Source organism: Frieseomelitta varia, unplaced genomic scaffold (assembly GCF_011392965.1).
Source record: "Frieseomelitta varia isolate USP_RPSP 00005682 unplaced genomic scaffold, Fvar_1.2 scaffold_313, whole genome shotgun sequence".
NCBI classification, from domain to species: Eukaryota; Metazoa; Arthropoda; class Insecta; order Hymenoptera; family Apidae; genus Frieseomelitta; species Frieseomelitta varia.
The window spans coordinates 46,041-64,443 of NW_025110050.1; the positions used below are offsets into that span (position 1 = coordinate 46,041).

Sequence of the window (18,403 nt, forward strand, 5' to 3'; positions counted from 1 at the left end):
ATTATTTGTCTTTATTAGTTTTATTAATGTCTAATATTACATTAATGAATCATAAAATTTCCCGAGTAATATATAATAAATTTCATTTTCAATTCTTCTTTGTAAGACATATTGTGAGTTCTGTTTCCTTTTTTTTTAAATTGCTTCTTAAAAATTTTATTTTACGTTCGAATTCACGGTGATGAAAATATAAAAAATTGATGTATACAAAATAGAGTCTTTTTTTGGAATCATACAATTGCATTACGTTTAGCTCTTTTTTTCTAGGTTTCAGCTCCAGCATTCCGCGTCGGTTTTCCTTATAATTCCTTTTGCTGTTTGTTTTATGTAGCGATCAAAACTTGAGCGCTTTGTAAACGTAACGTCAAAAGGAGGATTTGTTTGATCTTGATTTACCTTTTTCAAAAATCTTCTATTTTATGTCTGATTTCAGTAAATTATTGTTCCGAAACTGAAAAAAATACTCCACTCTCTGTTCGTCGTTCAGATTTATATTGAGTGGATACTGATTGTATTTTAGTAACTTTTCTGGTTACTTATTTATTTTCTTTTTCAGCACTTCTTATTACCAAAATATTTGGTATTAAACATACTGTTAAAAATATATCTGTTTCTTAATAAGAATATTTTTCTATTGCTGTAATATTGCTGTAATAATAATGCTGTAATATTAATATTACTGTAATATTGCTGTAATAATAATATGATTTATAATTGTTATGATTTTGGAATGGGTTTTGTAAATAATTTCATATCTCATTAAAAAAAAAAAGATAAAATATTTGAAATATTTGAATAACAATTTCGAAATTATTAATCACGAATCAATATTTTGTGAAATAATAATTTAATTTATATATATTTATATTGTGTTTAATATGATTTTCATTCAGCCAGTTTTTTAAAATACTAATTCAATAAATAAGTTTGTTACAGATCGATTAACTTATTGAAAGTTCCAAATATACAAATATATATAAATATGAAATGAACGGGATACATATAAATGATAATTCAAAATGGAATGAAATGGAATAATAAGGATGAAAGAAAATGAGTAAAGGAGTAGAAATAAATATAAGAGGATCCCCCCTTATTGGTAATTAATAATTAAACGTCTTGCAGAATTTTACTAAATTTTTTGTGCTTTAGATTTGTTTCAGGAATTATTATGATATCAGAACAGAAGACTCCTCACCATTTCATCAACGGAAGACTCATTATTTCATCAACAGAAGACTCATTATTTCATCAACAGAAGACTCATCATTTCATCAACAGAAGACTCAGATTTCATATCATGTCCAATAACATACCCTATTCATGCCTTTTACTCTTTCTCAGGATTTAGATAGGAAATACATCAGATAAATTCTGAAAGATTTATTTCATACAATACTTATTGTCCCTTCCCCATACCTCTATTGTAGTTAAATATACATTTGTTAGTAAAAGTAGATATATTGCTTAACACATATTGCTAATTTCGCTTATTGCTTGTGCTTAATAAGTATATTAATATCATAGTAATTAAATGCATGCTTAAGTACTGCTATTTAAGTAAATAAGTAGATGTAAAGTAGATAAATAATATAATTCTTTATGTGATGTATTTTTTTTTTCTTTAGCATCAATTATTCAACATTTTCATAATGATAATATTATCTCACATAGAATTATAATCTTAGTTTAAAATTTAAATGTTACTTTAAGTCTTAGATTTTCGCGTCGGTTTTAGTTAAAGCTCCTTCTGCTATTTGTTTTGTAAAATGGTCAAAGGATTGAACACTTTACAAACGAATGCCAAAAGGAGAATTTGTTAAATGAGTAAATTTTTTGCGTAAATGGAGGGTGGATGGGACCGTGGTTAGGGAGGGTCTCCATTCGCAGCACCTCCACGTGGTGGGACCTGGGCAATTGTATTATTTGTATAATTACTAATTGCACCACTATATGTGATACAATTATGAATTATGTAATAAATAATATAAGCTAATGGCTGCGATTGCGCGTGAATATTCTGCAGAGACGAGGTATAGAATAGCACGTTAATATCTTTGGATTTTATAATTTTATATTAAAATTAGAAAATATAAATTGCTCCTATGATTAATAATATAAAATAATATCGTTAACCAAGATAATATTACAATACCCTGAAATTTATTTGAAACATGTGTAATCGGTAATGAAGAAACGTCGAATCAAAAATTTTGTTGAGTGATATATCTATTCTATACTTCGTTCATGGTATAGTGTTTGCATGAATATTAGGAACGTTTGCATAGAAAGATTTCTTTCTTTTGTGACTTTGGTTAATTGCATTTAATTGTTCATAATTTTCAAGATATTTTTAAAATTATTGTATAAATTAGTATACTAATTGTTCGTGTTAACGTTACGTGTAATAAAAAGATTAAAAAAGGTAGAAAGAAAAATAATGCATAAATACAGTGACAGCTGTAAAATGAAATACTTATTTGTTTAAATTTTAAGTAAATGTCTATTTCTCTAAATTAAATATTTGTTATTATGAATTTCTTTGATAATAAAATATTAAACGAAAGAAAATATTTTTTCTAAAGTATATTTTTGACGTTTGAAACTAACCTCTATAAATGAAAAGAACGTTTGTTTTTCTCAAGAATAAAATTAGATTTTATTTTTTTTAATTGATTGTAAATCATGATTAAAGCTATTTTAGTATTTAATAATCATGGAAAGCCTAGACTTTCTAAATTCTATCAATATTTTGTAAGTATAACAATAACTAGTATTTTGTTATTACAGTTCTCTGTAAAATTTAATAAACTGTGTCTTTTTTTCTTCAGAATGAGGACATGCAACAACAGATAATAAAAGAAACATTTCAACTAGTTTCAAAGAGAGACGATAATGTTTGTAATTTTCTAGAAGGTGGAAGTTTAATAGGTGGATCCGACTACAAGTTGATTTATCGACATTATGCTACATTATTTTTTGTATTCTGTGTTGATAGCTCAGAATCAGAGTTGGGAATTTTAGATTTAATACAAGTTTTTGTTGAAACATTGGATAAATGTTTTGAGAATGTATGTGAACTCGACCTTATCTTTCATGTAGATAAAGTTCATTATATACTTAATGAATTAGTGATGGGTGGAATGGTTTTGGAGACCAATATGACTGAGATACTTACAAGAATTGAAGATCAAAACAAATTGGAAAAACAAGAGGTAAGTAATATTTTTATAATTGGTATTTAAGAAATATCAGTATGTGTTGTACGTTTAAGCTTTACTTATATAATTCATGAATATTAAAGATAACAAATTTTGTATATAATATAGCAGTGCACTGTGATACAGTTTAAATTACTAAATCACAGTTGTAATGACTAATTTATGCAAACATCCCTCAACTTTTTGGGCCCAATGAAATTTTATCGTCTTGAAATTTTTGAAGTAATAAAATAAAGTAATAAAAAAAAAAAGAATTCAATTTCTTATAAAAAAGTCTTCTGGGCTTGAAGAAGTTAATAAGCCTATTGCAGTTTATTCATTAGCTGTGCATGCATCGGAATGTTTCGTAGTGCAGTTTCATATGGTGGTAGAACTGATTGACCTAACATGAATTTTAGGGAACTTACAAATCAGGACGATCTTGCTCACCTCGTCCGTTTGTCCTTCTGGGGCCCCCTCCCTAAGTAAATCGGCAGTAAAAATTCAGATCATTTTGTACACATTCATTCCATTTTTTTTTTCCACCAAGAATTTCAAAACATGAATCTTTCGTTGCTTTTACAAAAATAAATACTCATAACACGCATGATGGTGCTAAGTCGTTTGTAAATGTCTGCTCGGTAATAGTGCCTTAATGCAAATGTATACGTCGCCATGCTCTAAGAATAAAATGTGTACTGCGTAGCTATTTATTTGTATTTACTTCTATTAATTAATTTAAGTTCAAAAATCCTTTATTTTTCCGTTTTCCATTTTTTTCCATCCATATGGTATGTGCAGGCAGGAATCACAGCAGCGCCGGCGCGTGCTGTTTCTGCTGTCAAGAATATGAACATACCACAACAGATAAAGGAGATGAAGTTGCCTGATTTACCACAAGCTATAAAAGATCTCAAATTCTGACCAGCCGTTACTTCGTTGGCTCCAAGCTGACTGGTTTCAACTACAATTCCAAATGCAAGTGATACTACAAGGATTTTTTTCCCCTCCCTTCAAGTAAATGAGAATGCACCAATACTCTCCACAAATTCTTCATATATCTCACCTCAACAGTATCAGAGTTGAACAATGAAGAGTCTTGAAGAAGGATTTATATTATGAAATTCAGAAAATTGTTTATATCTGACTTTAAACACAAGGATTTTTGGAATATTGAAAATATAATATTCGATACATGAAAAAAGGTAATTTTATAAATACTGAACTATATTTTACAGAGGTTGTATTATCATTCTTACATAGCCTCATGTAATATTAATGAAATTGCATTTTTATTGTTATCTTTAAAGCAGTATATTTAATGCTACCATTTCTGAGCACTTCAGTCTAATTATTTTCAAAAATAATATTAAATGATAATGTTACATTGTATAAACAAACAACGTAATAAATATTACAATAATATATATTCATGATAATTTTTATTTTTTAAAAAATTTGAACAGTTATAAATACACTGTAGTTATTTTGTTTTATCCTTGTACACCACGTAAATAAACTCAAATATTAACTTAAAAAATTTTATAATAACTTAAAAAATAAACGTTTATTTTTTAGATGTAGCAATTTCATTTCTAAGTGTAGTCCATATAAATCCAGTACCTCTTTCTGTAAGTGGTGGTGGATATGGTGTATTTTTTAGTTTATAATAATCTGATGGAGCATGCATTACAAATTCCATACATTCTAATTTACGTGGCAGATCTTCTTCTGGTCCTATAATATATGTCTCAGGACTAAATCCTTCATCAGGTGGTGGACTAAATAAAATACATAATTTTATTAGTTTTGGTATATCAAAGCCAATAAATAAATCATTACATATTTTGATTATAACATCTACCTTGCTGTAGTAGGCAAAAGCCAAGTGACAGCTGCACTTTTTTCACAGTATTGATCCGTGAGTAAACCACGAATTTGAGCATAATAAATTCCTCCATCAATATCTTGCATAGAAACTATATCACCTACTTGAAAATATGTGCCCTTATAAAATACATAATTGCTAGTAACTGGAGTTGCTGTGGCTGTTGGTGCTTTGACTGGCTAAAAGCAAAAAAAGAAAGAAAGACAAAATTATACATTTATTTTTGAATATTTATTAGAATATTAATTAGAAAATCAAAGAACATACAGTTCTTTTGAATAAATTTCTTCTTCCTTTTCCTTTAGGTATAATCTTGTGTGGAACTGATTTAGAATTGCAATATCTTGTAATCCTTGTACTTCTTCTGGTAGGTTTTAACGATCCTGCTTTATCCTCCTCTTCGTTTTTTACGTTTGAAGTTGCTTCAGAATTTCTCTCTTCTTCAAGACAATCATTACAAAGATTACCTGTTTCGGTTGAATGCCAAAGCGGGGTTTCTCGAGTCCCACACTTGACACATTCGGGTTTATTGCCGAGAGGCATCGAATTTTAATTAGTTGATCTCGTTAGTTATTTATCCATCGGTAGTCAATCGTCAATCGTTACTTTCAATCTGCGTTTCAATTTTATCACTCGAATTCCACTAAATATCATTTTAATTGTACATAGTGTGATACTAAATAAAAATCATTGACTTCCATCTACAAAACTGTGTCGAAGCTACTAAAATATTTACATGAATCTTTTTCATTTTTCACATAATAAACCACACTAAACACGATTGTATACAGTAAACTGCAAACACAGGGTATTGCAGTATAGGAATTTCAGCAGCTGTTGAGAAAATAAAGCTAGCCAGTGTGTCCATCATACAAAATCCCTAGTACTTAAAGTTTCATTAAATTTGTTAGGATTTTAAGAAATATAAATGAAGTTCATTACAATAGAGATAATATTTATTTCTGATGATATTAATAACAACATATAATATGCAAAAACAATTTTTATTAAATCTGATTGGTCTTTCACATAGTGATGTTATAGCATACTAAATTCTCATTGTATTTAATTTTTATCTTCTGTGTATAAATGTACATCTTTATATTGCTATTCATTTACTGTATAAAGGGGATGAAACTGTGATATTACATCAAAATTAAAATCATGTCAAAATTTTTAAAAATCTGAAGAACACACATTTGTTTAGGTACAACTATAAAGTGATATTTCATGAAAGTATGTAAATATATTTTTCTTCAACTTTCTTTTTCTATTGACTTGCTTCTAATCGTTTTATTTCTTTTGAAATTTCAGCTTTTCTTGCCAACTTATCAAGTATTTCTTTTTCTGGATTTTTTAACAGTCCATTTTTTATCTTTTCTTCCAATGTTTCAATTTCTCTGATCTTTTTTCTTAGATTTTTCAATCTCTTTTGTGGATCTGGTGTAGAAGCTTCAGAATGTGTTGAAACATTTAGTTTAGTTGCTGAAGTCTGATTACTAGTTTTTATATTAGTTTGTGGTTTAGTGTTCTGTGATAATAATTCTTTCTTTTGATCCGGTTCAGAGAGTGTAGTTTTAGCCAGTTCTTCTGCTACACGTTCAGTTGTTTTGTTTTTATTTTTTTTCTTTTTCTTTTTAACTTCTGTTTTAACTTGAGCACCAGGGACAGTTTTAGACTTTGCTGCTAATAATGCTTCTTGTTTAGCTTTATGCTCTGCTATGAATTCTGGACTTGCACCTATTGGATACATAGGTTTATTCTTTATCTGTTTACCTTTGCTTTCATATCTGAAAAGAAAATGATAGTAATATTACATAAAAAGGTTTAATAATATTCTATAAATTATTACATACAATGGAACTTCTTCTTGTGGTATATAACCATCTTTCACACGGCGTGGCTTACGCCATGTACCATCTGGACGTTGACTGGCTGGGATAAATGTTCCACCTATAAGAGAATTTGTTATAAAAAATGAATTTTATGAATTAATATAAGCATATTTTTTAATTATCTTTGTTATATTGGTTCCACCAATTGAATTTCATCCAAGACAGCAACTATATCTTATTTAAAGTATTTTTAATATTTATGAATAATTTTATGAAAAATGAACATCAGAACTTGACTAGAATTTTGTGGAATAAAGGTTGTTTACATGTTACAGGTTATAAATAATGCAATAGCTAAAATAAATCCAATGATCGAATACAAAATTGATCACCTTGTTCATCTTTAATATAAGCCGACGCCATCGTTACTCGGTACGATCGTTCGCCGTGAATATTTTTTATTATATTTCTTAATAATTCTTACTATCCGCGTGCCATTTTGCGATCGTGAGGACCTCAACTCTTGAGAGATACCCGTGTTTTGAAATTAACAATACATATACATTCTGTACGATTGTAAGATGTCACTACTATGTCATTATTTTAGTAACATCTTTAAGATGAATTTTATTTCGCAATTATGCTAATATCAACATGTGACATATTAATCAAAGATAGCTGAAAATTTTTGTTACGATTGTTAAAAAAAAAAAAAAAATAAGCTAGGAGATTATTTTAATAAATTCATTATCATTGTAGTGTCATTTCCAACGTTATCGATTCAGTGAGTTGAGAAAGAGAGAGAGAGAGAGAGATAAAATATATTTAATTAATATTCCGTAGCTATGATGCTATTTTATCTTTATAACTTTCAGATTATATAGTTTATATCGCATGTATTCAAACTACATATCAAAAATTTAATGTTAAAATTATTTCTAAAATTATTGGAACTTAAGAATTACATGTGGTGTATAAAATTTTAAAATCACATTGATAAAAATAAAATTGTTAGAAATGTTTTTATATTTTCAATTTAAATTATATATAATTAGAATTATAAAATCTATTATTGACAAGCTTGTTTCATGAAAGATATAATTGTCGTGAGATATAATAGATGTATTAATTTATATGTTTTTTGCAAGTTAATTACATTTCTGAGACACTGGTTATATCGACATAGTAACAATTATTACTTTTTTGTACATATTAAGATTGAGTATCTAGAAGCCAAAATTCCTGTTGATCATAGTTAATCCAAAATAATAATGGTAATATATTTGTATAAAACTTTTTGTTTATATTTTAATAATTTAATGATAATTTATAGACTTATGATTTTTATAGAGTGAACTGGAAGATTTTATATGTATAAGTAGTTTGGAAACATTGTAATGGTAACATAATGTATAGGAGGCAACGGATACACGTTCATGGGAGCGGAAGTCAAGCACACACAATCAGGATCGGAAGTAATTCCGGTGACCGAACACTGTGATGGTATTGTTAGCCGATCTGCTGAATAATAATTGGCATTCGGTGCATTTACATGGTCACGATTGCAGAGTGTCAATATCTTTCCGGATGGAATGGAAACGTCATTCGGTGGCTTTGCTCCATGATATAGTGTTCGTTCAGTGTTTGCCGTGAATCTATACTTGTGACTTCATCGTCCTTCCGAAGGTACGTGAGTATTAAAAGTGAATTTTTTTGTCTTCGAGTGTGATAAAAAATGTTTTACATGATTGTATATATTACATTCTTTAGTTTACATTTAAGTGTTACTTAAGATAATGTGGAACGAAGGATGTCAAACAAGAAGGAGGGTTGCTATTACAAGTGTCGCAAATTGATAGAAATACATGTATACCTGTATACATAGAATCTAAGAATTGAAATCACTATTTTTGTAGAATGTCTTACACATAATTTGTTTCAAAAAGTTTTCGATTATCTTAAAGGCAAGTTATATGGTAAGGATCACAGGAAATATACGTGATACATTCTTTCTTGAAAATGTCCATTTCTTCTTTTAATTCGAAAATATTGATTGCTTTATAATTCTGAACGATATACCAAATTTACAATAAATTTATCACAAGTTTCGTTGTCTTTCTTTCGGAACAAGATGGGTTGCGCGCCTAGTGGACCATCGTACAAGAAGGGCGGTATTCGGTTAATGGCCACGAAGCTTACTTTCACCAAGGATCAACTGCACAATCTGAACACGTATTTCTCCAAACTGGTCGACGAGTCTCAAAATGGTGAATGTTTAACGAGCTTCTCGATAAATCTTGCTTTTTGATTTGGCAAACAATGGAAAGACTACGACCGCAGAGACGTCGAAAATAACGAAAATAACGAAAATATTGAATTCAAGAGAAAATTGTAAGCTGTCAAAGTTTTTTCTTCGTCGAATATTCAATCGAACGAATTTGTTGTAGATTCCTCGAATGTTATTGCGATCGAAGCTATCGTGGAAAGATTGGTTCAACGCTTGATGCGAGGCGCTGCTAACCTCGATCGAAGATTTTCATCTATGTTTCTCGTTTCATTAAACGAACCGCGGCGAATAAAGGTAAAAAGATGAGGAAATCGGAAATTCTGGAATTATAATAATAACAACAATTAGGAAGCTGGTAAACTTCGAAGAGGTAGTACCAGTATCTTCAAATCATTTTTTTTCCTCTCCTTTTCAGCAAGCTAAATTCGAATATCTGCTGCGGATAGATGCATTGTCGACTTCCAGTGTAGGTCCTGAGCAGGGACGTTCGGTAGTGTGCGTCGAAGAGGATGCTTCTCTACCAGGCTTTATTCGGTTGAAGGTGCTTGACGTTGGAGCGGAAGTTTGGCGGGAGTACATGGATGTCGCGGGAAGATTGAGGAGGGATCTTGTAAAAGCCAAATTAGCAAATTTATTGGCTACAGCTATTAAACGAGGTATTTCGTATACCTCTAGGACTCTTTAGTTTGGGAAATAATTCGCAATGTAATTGAATAAATTAAGCGGAGAAAAATGCGAAGTCGCTGTTTCAGACGTTGGTGACCCGGCAGATGATAGAATTTGTGTCTCACCTGGTCAAGTGGTCGATGCTGAAACTCTCGACAAAATACTGAAGCAACCAGACCACAATCGAATATTCTACGGGCTAGGTAACGTCTTAAATTATCAGGAAATTTAAACGGCTCCGTTAATTAGGGACGATAGAAATGCGCGATAAATTCTTTTCACAGATAACTTTCAAGCTTTGAAATGTTCCGTCTTGAAACATTGCCGTGCGTTTATTTATCTCTGTTGTAGACAAAAGCCACTTGTCGAGAAATGGTAAGCAAAAATAAAATTTTCACCGTTTTGTTATCATCCACTCCAATTCCTCATTTCATGCCTCTTATCAACATAGTCTCGGTTTCACGCGTGTTCCCAAACCTTTCTCGACGATTCGTCTGCTTTCTTTTCATTGTCTTTTTTATTCTTGATTCCCTGTTATTCTCTCTGTTTGTACTAAATAACCGACGCACGAGGTAATTTGGTAATTCGATATACCGGGCGTTTAATAAATCAGGACACGACGCTTGAGCAAAGTTGTTTAATAACGACTGTAAGGGATTTAGAATAACGAGCGCTCAGCAAGTATGGCTAGTTTCCGTGTAACCGTATTAAGGAGCCTGTTATAAATCAAATTGTACTGTATCTCGTGTGAAATAATAACCGCAGCTAACGATGTGGTTTTTAACAATACACCCCAGATAATAACGGCATCGTGTAATTGTTTGCAGCCGTTTCAGATGGATCGTTACCGGAACCGAGAAGTCATCGAGTGGCCATGATCGAAGATTCTGGTGGAATACTGCTTAGAATCGGGTTGGATGGATTTAAAGCTCACGAAGTTGAGGTCAGGCTACTAATCGGTATTGGAGTGTCGTCATGGCCTAGTTTAATCGACTATCCTCAACGAATACCACTCTATCATTGTGACGCTCTTCTTCACTATACTGCAGCGCAAAGTGTTAGTATATATATACAAAAAAAAAAAAAAGAAAAAAAAAGAAAAAAAGAAAAGACAATCAAGCGATACGATATCAGTTAGCATACTCCTTAATTTTATTTTTATGTTTTTATTATCGATCGATCACGACCTGTTCATCAAGTTTCGAATTCATTATCGCGTAGTCGGCACTTGTTCCGCTCTATTTCGCGAATACAAAAGTATCGAAAAGTAAAGTTTATTGACTCGTGTTTTACGCATGCGTCATGTAATTAGAGCATTGATTATTCTCATTGTATCGTTCGTAGATAAGCGATTCTGAAAAGTCTCCTCTCACGAGGCTCCAACCATCGATAAAACTTCCGAAAAGAGAGGCAGAATAAACAGAAAAACTATACGTTTTCAGTCGGAGAATGCAGTAATAAAAACGCGCAGGTTTTCTTGAATGAGGTGCTTCGAGTGCACTTGTTTCCAATATGCGGCATTGGAATTACCTTCCACGCGAAAATTCTCGAGAGCTCTCGTCAAATTCTGTTTCACACTTTTCATCGGAGCTCCCGTGCCGAAATAAGCATTGCGTTCCCCGCAATAAGCGATGCGAACGCGGCCTTTTATTATTCCTGGCTGCACTCTAACGATCTATCGGTTCTCCGTGGTATCGTGACGCGTTGTTGAGTGTATGGCTCGTGTAATGCGTAACCGCAACCGACGACGATATGCACATACTTGTTTCGCATATCGTTGAAACGAGAATTACTTGAAACATCGATTTGCATGAGACCCGCAAAGTAAATCCTTGATTTAGCTAAAATTATTAGCGACTCAACCAATTTGTTGGCAAATTAAATTAACGAACGAGAGACTGGCATATCGTTTCGCCACGCGCGGGCCTCCTCTTTTCATTCCGCTAACGTAACAGAGTTAGTAACCATTTAAATGGATTAACTCGTTCGCTGGCGCTACTTTATACGATTGATGTGTTAATGGAAAAGGAAAGGCAAATGAATTTTTCCCAAGTATGCACGCCCGAATTACTCTTTCGTTTTGGAATTTTTAAGAGAGAAGGAGCGAGACGGAGCGCTAGGCAATCTCCATATTCTTGCATAAATGGACAGATTCGTTTGTTTCGTGTCATCTGTTTGTCGACGCTGTTCCAGGGCATGTACGCGGTGGCCGTTGGTCCGTATTGTGGTGCACGTTGCGAAAACCGAGCAACTCTCTGGAGAGTACGTGTTCCGGCAGCCGAGAAAATTATGAGTCAACACTATGCCGCCGACAGTGTACCAGTCCTCACTGAATCTGTGCTTCTAGAAATTTTGTACCAGCTGCGCGAAGGACATACTTTGAATTTATCAATGAGATCAAAGGTGATTCTTCAAAATACTTTGCAAGTTACTTCTTATTAAAAATCGTCCTAGAGGTTAATTCTATTAAAGATTGACAGTGTCTTGTAATGTACAACATGTTTAATCGTTCTATGCAAGTTGAAGATTAGGTTAAAACTTCGATCCTACTCGATTCCACTTCACTGTACATATAGCACGACGAGATGTTAGATGTAATGTTTTAAATTTGATTTCCAGTCGGATTTGCAATAGGCTCTAGAGATTTTTTCGCGATGGAGTCTGTTTCTTTTGACGTTTTCATCTATGGGAATGTTAGGTACATTTCATATTTTTGTACGTCCTCGCAGGAAAACAACGACTGACTTCATACGACGACAATAATTCAATGTGTGTCTAGCCACGTGCATCGTATCCGCAGACAGGCGTGCTTGCAGTCACGCGATCTCCGATTCTTTGGCCTATTTCTGAAATGCGAGTCATTTTTTCTCCGACGTGAACCAGTCTTGTTTTTTCCCTCTTACCATCTTTTCACAATACAGAGAGAGTCTACCCTGTTGGTGTTGAAGTTGGGCCTGGGGTTATTCTCTCGGGCCACGCCATCACGTTCTCAGCTATTTAATAAAAATGTTGTTGTCAATAATTTATGGATCCGATAATAATTTATCTGCTCTCTCGAATGTGCAGCATCGATGAATACGTAATGAGAAAACTTGAATCTATTTCTGAAATTTTTTTTCTTTTCCTGCTTTACTCCCGGATTAGTTTCGTTCCACTTTATCGATCGCAATTCTTATTTCAACGATGATTGTTCGTAGCTGCGGGTATTCAGACGAATTCATATTTTTATGAACGTGATGAGAAAATGTGAAAGATTGAAGCACAGACGTTTTTAGATAGAATAATAATATACTTAACTTAATATATTCCTTGCATATTACGTTTGAATTTTACATATTTTTGCATTCCTAAATTTCCCATAATTACATATGTTCGTATTCGATGTATATTTTTGCATCCTTAAACTCCTCGCGGATACATAAATATTCGCAGTGTAAAAATGCTAGATGAAATTTTCTTAGGTAACGAGGAAAAAAAGTTCCTCGTCTCCAGATCGTTTACGAGTGGTTTCCAGACACATTCTGAGAACTGTGCATCGATGGTCTCTGGAAAGGGCAGGACCGGATCCGCTGACGAGCTGGGCGCCTGATACCCTTTCGTGTCATGTTCTGTTAGCGTTGGACGAGTTGGTCGCTGCTCTGAAATGCCAGAGCCTAAGGTGTTACTTTCATCCGCGCTGCAACGTGATGCTACAGTGCGTGAGAGGTAATTCAGTTTGAGTAAAAAGGGCGTGTTGGAAGAACGGATCTGGTGTTGTTTTCGAGCACGTTCCAATCCGATTTCTTTTTGCCTCCTGTTTTTCATACGACAATCAATATTTTGGCGATACGCGCGGCGTTCGATCATCTGGTTTCCATGGAAATTTTTAATTAGCGATAGTGACGTATACCATTATTGTTGCACTTCGAAAGTATCGGCAATTTGTACGTATTCATAAGCGTACGTAAGTTCGTCTATACATTTCGTCGATCGTACCGCGCGTTTTTCATCGCGTTTTGCACGCTGGATCACTCGTTTATTCGTGACACGCTTACTGTGTTCAACGATGTGTTTACTATTTAATCGCAGAGAGATTTAATTAAGATGCCTGAAAATTTCCCGGTACGATCGTGCGCGGTTGGAATTCAATTATCCATAGTTGATAGTTTACAACTAGCGATGAGTTATCAAGCATTTCGGATGAAATTCGATACTGGAAAACTTTCGAAAAATATCATATCGTTTCGAGATTGAGATCTGAGTGCCCACCACTCTATATAATAGCTAATAATTTATTTATAGCCTGTAGACTATATTTTTTATATTTTAAAGGCGGAATATCGTACCACGAGGATGCTTACACCTCTGATTATCGATTGTTAGAATTTTACTTGGAAACGCTTCATTATCGTTCCTTCTCCATGATACGCGATGTACCAAGATCTTTAGACATTATGGAGAGCGAGCTCATTGTTAGATGGCGAGACATCATTGCCACGTTGCCCAGAGGAAATCCTAATGAGGATTACGGATATAGCCAGAAACAATTGGAATATTTTAGTATGATTCTGAAACAAGTGCTGCGAGCAAAGGACACTTTGTTACAGGTAGAATTGCCATGACAGAATGTCGTTACAGCTTGTTACAGCTGTCGATTGGAATGAAAAAGAATTGCTTTGTACATTGACAGGACCACTTGGACAGTCGTAGTTACTCGAATTTCCCGGAATTATCCTATTGTACTACGGAACAAGTGGAGAATCTCGTGTTCTTGTTGAAACTAATTTTAACACAGGCCAAAAACCACAGTCATCCGATAGCGGAACGCAAGTTGCGAATGCGTAATCGTCATGGAGAGTCGAAAAGCAGAAAACATTACAACACGAGCAGTCAATTCGATTATTCGGTCGGATTGTTAATTGATATTATTAGAAGGGATAGAGAAACAGCCAATACGGATCTGGAAGCTTTCCCAATAATGACTAAAATGCTTTTACAGTGGTTGTACTTTGGTAGGGAAATGTCTGTTTAGGAATAGACTGCAGATGTTTATGAACTTTTATGAAAAAATTTCACGATACGGAGATGTACAGAGTGCATTGTACGTAATGGAAAAAATATGTAAACAGAAATTAGATGTTATTTCTTCAAATTTGCACGAACATCTGCAGTCTAGTTTATGAAATTCTGAACTTTATTTCAGTTCTGAAATTTCATTTCATTGTTCAAGGCATGGACTATGATCGAAAGTATATCGAGCCCATTCTACGTCCGTATCTGAACAATCTTTTCAACAGTCTTCACGAATATGGTTGGTGCGCGATATCTTGGAAGAAGCGACAGGAGATCTATACATCCGAGATGGAATCATTATCGACGTTCTGTAAATCTGTGATAACCGAGGAAATATCACCTGCTAACGGACTCGTGGACTATCTGTCAAAGGGTTGGCGTTGGGCAGAGAATATGACAAAAATGATCGAACGTTCGGGGAATTCTCTGCGTCTGATTTTTCTTCCTACGGACAGGGCGATCAAATACAACTTAACTTTTACAGAGAACAAAAGTCTCAGCTCGTTCTCCACGTGGAGCAAGGCTAGAAGTGTTAGTACGATCGTGAGAAGAAAAAGTATACATTGCAGAACTAGCGAGTTAATTGATTCTTTATTGAAATTGCGAGGAACTTCGGTCGAGAATAAAGGTTAGAAAAGTGCCGGTTTATTTCATCCAATTTATAAGTTATATATAAGAGTTCTTCTACAGTAAGTTTTCTATTTCCATTTCCGTGAACCATTGAACGTCTATATCTGTAAGAAACCGTTTTTCTCGAGAGAGAAACTTGTCACATAACAGGCAATAAGGTATTTCGGCGCGAGTTTACAGAATTAATTAGACTCACGTGAAACTTGGTTCGAAACGGTTGTTCGAAAACATCGGTCTGAAGTTCTTACGGCTAATAACACTGAGCGAAATTAATTATTCCCGCGCTACGTACGCGTTGGCATTTGGCGTTACACGTCGACGAGAGAAAAAGAGCCGATATCGTTGAACCGAGGCGAAAAAAAATTCCACTAAAATTTCCCCAACATGTCGCTCGTCGGAATTTTGTTTCTTTTTTTTTCCGCGTAAAAAGCTTTGTTTGCGAAACCGCGGAAATAAACAGAAAAATATTCGCTCTCCGTTTGATAAAGATTTATGCGCGCGAGCGTTTCATTTCTTGCTGAGATCTTTTGTTCGCGAGACTTAAAATTGTCCGCGTGTTGGACCGGTAGAACGGTAGCAGCCGGAATCCTTTTACCCAGCTTTCGAGGTTATCGAATAAAATCCTTTCTCGACGGTCGTCCTATCTAGGCGTGATCGCGCATAGAATATACGTGCCCGGCATTAAAAATTGAAGAGCAGTGTCGTTGGTTGAGCGAGGCTAAACGCGCGGAAGAGACAAAGATTTACATTGACGTCGCGAGAGAATATCATACGTTGAGCGAGCACGTAAAATTCGAGCTGAAAATGTCGAGCGATAGATCAACCGAGTAGCAAGCTGCTCGGCAAAGAGAGAGAGAGAGAGAGAGAGAGAGAGAGAGAGAGAGAGGAGAGGGAGAGAGAGAGGGAGAGGGAGAGCGGTTTCGGCTTCGCGTTTTAAATCAACGTCGGCTGTTCGGGTGACGTAGGCAAATTTCTAGTCTGTGTCTCGATGTTCGGTCATCGGATCACAGAGGCGTTTACGTAAGTTAGGTATATGGTTGGAACGTGGCGTAAAATCAATATTTTTGTTAGGGGTTGCAGGACACACGGAATTGAGGGACACCAGCCCTTTGACGTATGTCGCGTTGATGAGCAGATCGCGAGCTCGACACCGAGGTCCTGGCGATCTGATCTCCGCTATGGTCTCCCTCGGCAAGTTCCGGGTAAGTCATCAAACTTCCCTATGTTCCTTCCCTTCTCATATTTTCGCGATTTTATCGCCTCAACTCTCGCCACCTCTTTTATACTTTAACTCAATGTCTCCCGTTCTACTTACTCTCCGACACTTTTTGCACCAGTGTAAACCAGTCCAGGCTACATGCAACGAGTGGAAGATATAGTCGAGCAAATTTGCATATCATTGAGGAGGATTAAGCGATCTTATTTCACGTCGCCAAATGGATATATTGTCGTTTGGCCACCTTAGCGAGTCAGTGTCAGTCTCAAACGAGCGGTTCGACGATTTCAAGTGTTTTGACCGAGGGTGTATCGTGGATCGTGGCGAACGCGGTCCAGGTTCGACGGCCGATTATTTGCCAGAGTAATTTCCGCGGTGAAACTTGCGTTCCACGGTCCTTCGCGTCCTACTGTTTGCTCAGTTTGGAGTTTCGGTTCGGCTTTCATTCCGTGCGCAGCAGACGCGAGGCAGCTTAATTACACACAGTTCGCGCAGTTTCATTAGATTAGACGATCACGGATTTCCGGTGCACGAAGGCAATTCCCGGACAGTAATTTCACAGGGTCGTCTGCCGTGGGAACACGTTGCCGCGACGTCGAACCGACGCCAGATTCTCCACGACAATAATATCAACGTGGAACTCTAAGGAACTGCAGACTTCGCTGCTCTCTCTCTCTCTCGAGTTGCGCCATTTCCGACGAGATCCGCTTCTTCCCTGACGCGCGCGCCACCCATTATCTCCCGCTTATATAATCGAGTCTCAGCCGATTCAATGGTAACGCTGATAATCGTGTTAGGATCAGTCTGGAACGTGGACTCTGGCTGAAACCGCCGATCTTTATGAATTTCTTGCCGGTGAATCGGCCATTCAACTGCGTTTTCATTCGGACAGCGAGAATCGAAGGCAAGAAACGAAAGATTGAATCGAATTTGTATTTTATTCAAGTGTAGTGGGTGAAAATCAAGTCTCAGACCCTTTTATCCAAACAAGTTTTTCACAGCGACACTGACAATAGCGTTTAGCTCAGTTGTGTTGATTAGAATCGATTTTTAGGAATTTTGTGTTGGTGGAATGCCATTGAATCCAGTCGTTAGTACCAAAGGGAAAAATCAGAGGCAGAAAGCTAGGATCGACTAGGATTGACTGAAATTTGAATCTCAGCTATAACGGTGGAGGCGAGAAAAAGCAAGCCTTCGCGTAGCTTCAAACGCGTGCAACGACGTGACAGAATGCGCATATGTACATGTATATGTATGATGAAGGAACGTTTATCTCCCTCCACAGGAGTCTTCTTCCTTGACAACGCGAATTAAACGTCGCTCACACGTCGCTGTTAAGAGACCTGCCCCTGCCTTGTGTATCGTTCCTCCTTTCGTTCGCATAAATCTTCGACGAATATAAATTGACTTTTAATCGAGGCGCAAATAAGCGTTAATGGAACGTGTATATTGAATCGTTCGTTTTATTAAATTTCGCCTGGCTGCACGCTATTGCGGCATCGACCGCGATTATTATAAATGGTATTGTTATAAGATCGGCGTTGTCGCCTTCGAGAAACCAGTTTTCGTCTCTTTCTGTTCCTTTAGTTTTGAAATCTTCTCCCTTAGTTTCGGATGAAATAAACTGTT

General features: G+C 35.1%; 4 protein-coding genes across 8 annotated transcripts in view; 2 read left to right on the top strand and 2 right to left on the bottom strand.

The window, feature by feature from the left end:
- Positions 1-829: 829 nt before the first annotated feature.
- On the top strand, positions 830-4,625 carry LOC122529872 (AP-3 complex subunit sigma-2). Of its 4 annotated transcripts, none has more exons than XM_043656373.1 (3): positions 830-834; positions 2,832-3,215; positions 4,002-4,625. In XM_043656373.1, exons 2-3 carry the CDS (start codon positions 2,841-2,843, stop codon positions 4,122-4,124), a joined length of 498 nt encoding a protein of 165 aa, XP_043512308.1. In that variant the 5' UTR covers positions 830-834; positions 2,832-2,840; the 3' UTR covers positions 4,125-4,625. The 4 variants fall into 4 exon arrangements, with proteins under 4 accessions (XP_043512308.1, XP_043512306.1, XP_043512307.1 ...); XM_043656371.1 differs by lacking the exon at positions 830-834 and adding an exon at positions 1,964-2,043; XM_043656372.1 differs by lacking the exons at positions 830-834; positions 4,002-4,625 and adding exons at positions 2,268-2,754; positions 3,620-3,921.
- LOC122529870 (GATA zinc finger domain-containing protein 1) lies at positions 4,626-5,966 on the bottom strand. Its single transcript, XM_043656368.1, has 3 exons — positions 5,356-5,966; positions 5,065-5,267; positions 4,626-4,981 (listed from the first exon to the last, which is right to left on the bottom strand). Exons 1-3 carry the CDS (start codon positions 5,629-5,631, stop codon positions 4,768-4,770), a joined length of 693 nt encoding a protein of 230 aa, XP_043512303.1. The 5' UTR covers positions 5,632-5,966; the 3' UTR covers positions 4,626-4,767.
- A 109-nt stretch (positions 5,967-6,075) lies between these two features.
- Positions 6,076-7,474, bottom strand: LOC122529871 (partner of Y14 and mago). The gene is made up of 3 exons (XM_043656369.1): positions 7,316-7,474; positions 6,945-7,041; positions 6,076-6,878 (listed from the first exon to the last, which is right to left on the bottom strand). Exons 1-3 carry the CDS (start codon positions 7,344-7,346, stop codon positions 6,359-6,361), a joined length of 648 nt encoding a protein of 215 aa, XP_043512304.1. The 5' UTR covers positions 7,347-7,474; the 3' UTR covers positions 6,076-6,358.
- Positions 7,475-8,913: 1,439 nt separating this feature from the next.
- Positions 8,914-18,403, top strand: part of LOC122529876 — a 124,459-nt gene continuing 114,969 nt past the window's right edge. Inside the window, exons 1-11 of one of the 2 annotated variants that reach the window (XM_043656379.1) lie at positions 8,914-9,190; positions 9,371-9,504; positions 9,626-9,866; positions 9,963-10,079; positions 10,704-10,933; positions 12,070-12,279; positions 13,338-13,581; positions 14,188-14,462; positions 14,546-14,867; positions 15,086-15,556; positions 16,630-16,760. In XM_043656379.1, coding sequence (XP_043512314.1) covers positions 9,055-9,190; positions 9,371-9,504; positions 9,626-9,866; positions 9,963-10,079; positions 10,704-10,933; positions 12,070-12,279; positions 13,338-13,581; positions 14,188-14,462; positions 14,546-14,867; positions 15,086-15,556; positions 16,630-16,760 — 2,511 coding nt within the window. In that variant the 5' untranslated portion in view covers positions 8,914-9,054. Of the gene's footprint in view, positions 9,315-9,370; positions 9,505-9,625; positions 9,867-9,962; positions 10,080-10,703; positions 10,934-12,069; positions 12,280-13,337; positions 13,582-14,187; positions 14,463-14,545; positions 14,868-15,085; positions 15,557-16,629; positions 16,761-18,403 lie in introns of both variants that reach the window. The other variant, XM_043656380.1, reaches the window with a different exon arrangement.

Coding starts and splice junctions, on each gene's coding strand:
- LOC122529871 (XM_043656369.1), bottom strand. CDS start 7,346: ATGGCGTCGGCTTATATTAAAGATGAACAAG. Junction 7,042..7,315: donor TTATATTAAAGATGAACAAG/GTGATCAATTTT, acceptor ATTCTCTTATAG/GTGGAACATTTATCCCAGCC. Junction 6,879..6,944: donor CCACAAGAAGAAGTTCCATT/GTATGTAATAAT, acceptor TTTTCTTTTCAG/ATATGAAAGCAAAGGTAAAC.
- LOC122529870 (XM_043656368.1), bottom strand. CDS start 5,631: ATGCCTCTCGGCAATAAACCCGAATGTGTCAAGTGTGGGACTCGAGAA. Junction 5,268..5,355: donor GAAATTTATTCAAAAGAACT/GTATGTTCTTTG, acceptor TTTTGCTTTTAG/CCAGTCAAAGCACCAACAGC. Junction 4,982..5,064: donor CTTTTGCCTACTACAGCAAG/GTAGATGTTATA, acceptor TATTTTATTTAG/TCCACCACCTGATGAAGGAT.
- LOC122529872 (XM_043656370.1), top strand. CDS start 2,686: ATGATTAAAGCTATTTTAGTATTTAATAATCATGGAAAGCCTAGACTT. Junction 2,755..2,831: donor CTAAATTCTATCAATATTTT/GTAAGTATAACA, acceptor TTTTTTCTTCAG/AATGAGGACATGCAACAACA. Junction 3,216..4,001: donor ACAAATTGGAAAAACAAGAG/GTAAGTAATATT, acceptor TGGTATGTGCAG/GCAGGAATCACAGCAGCGCC.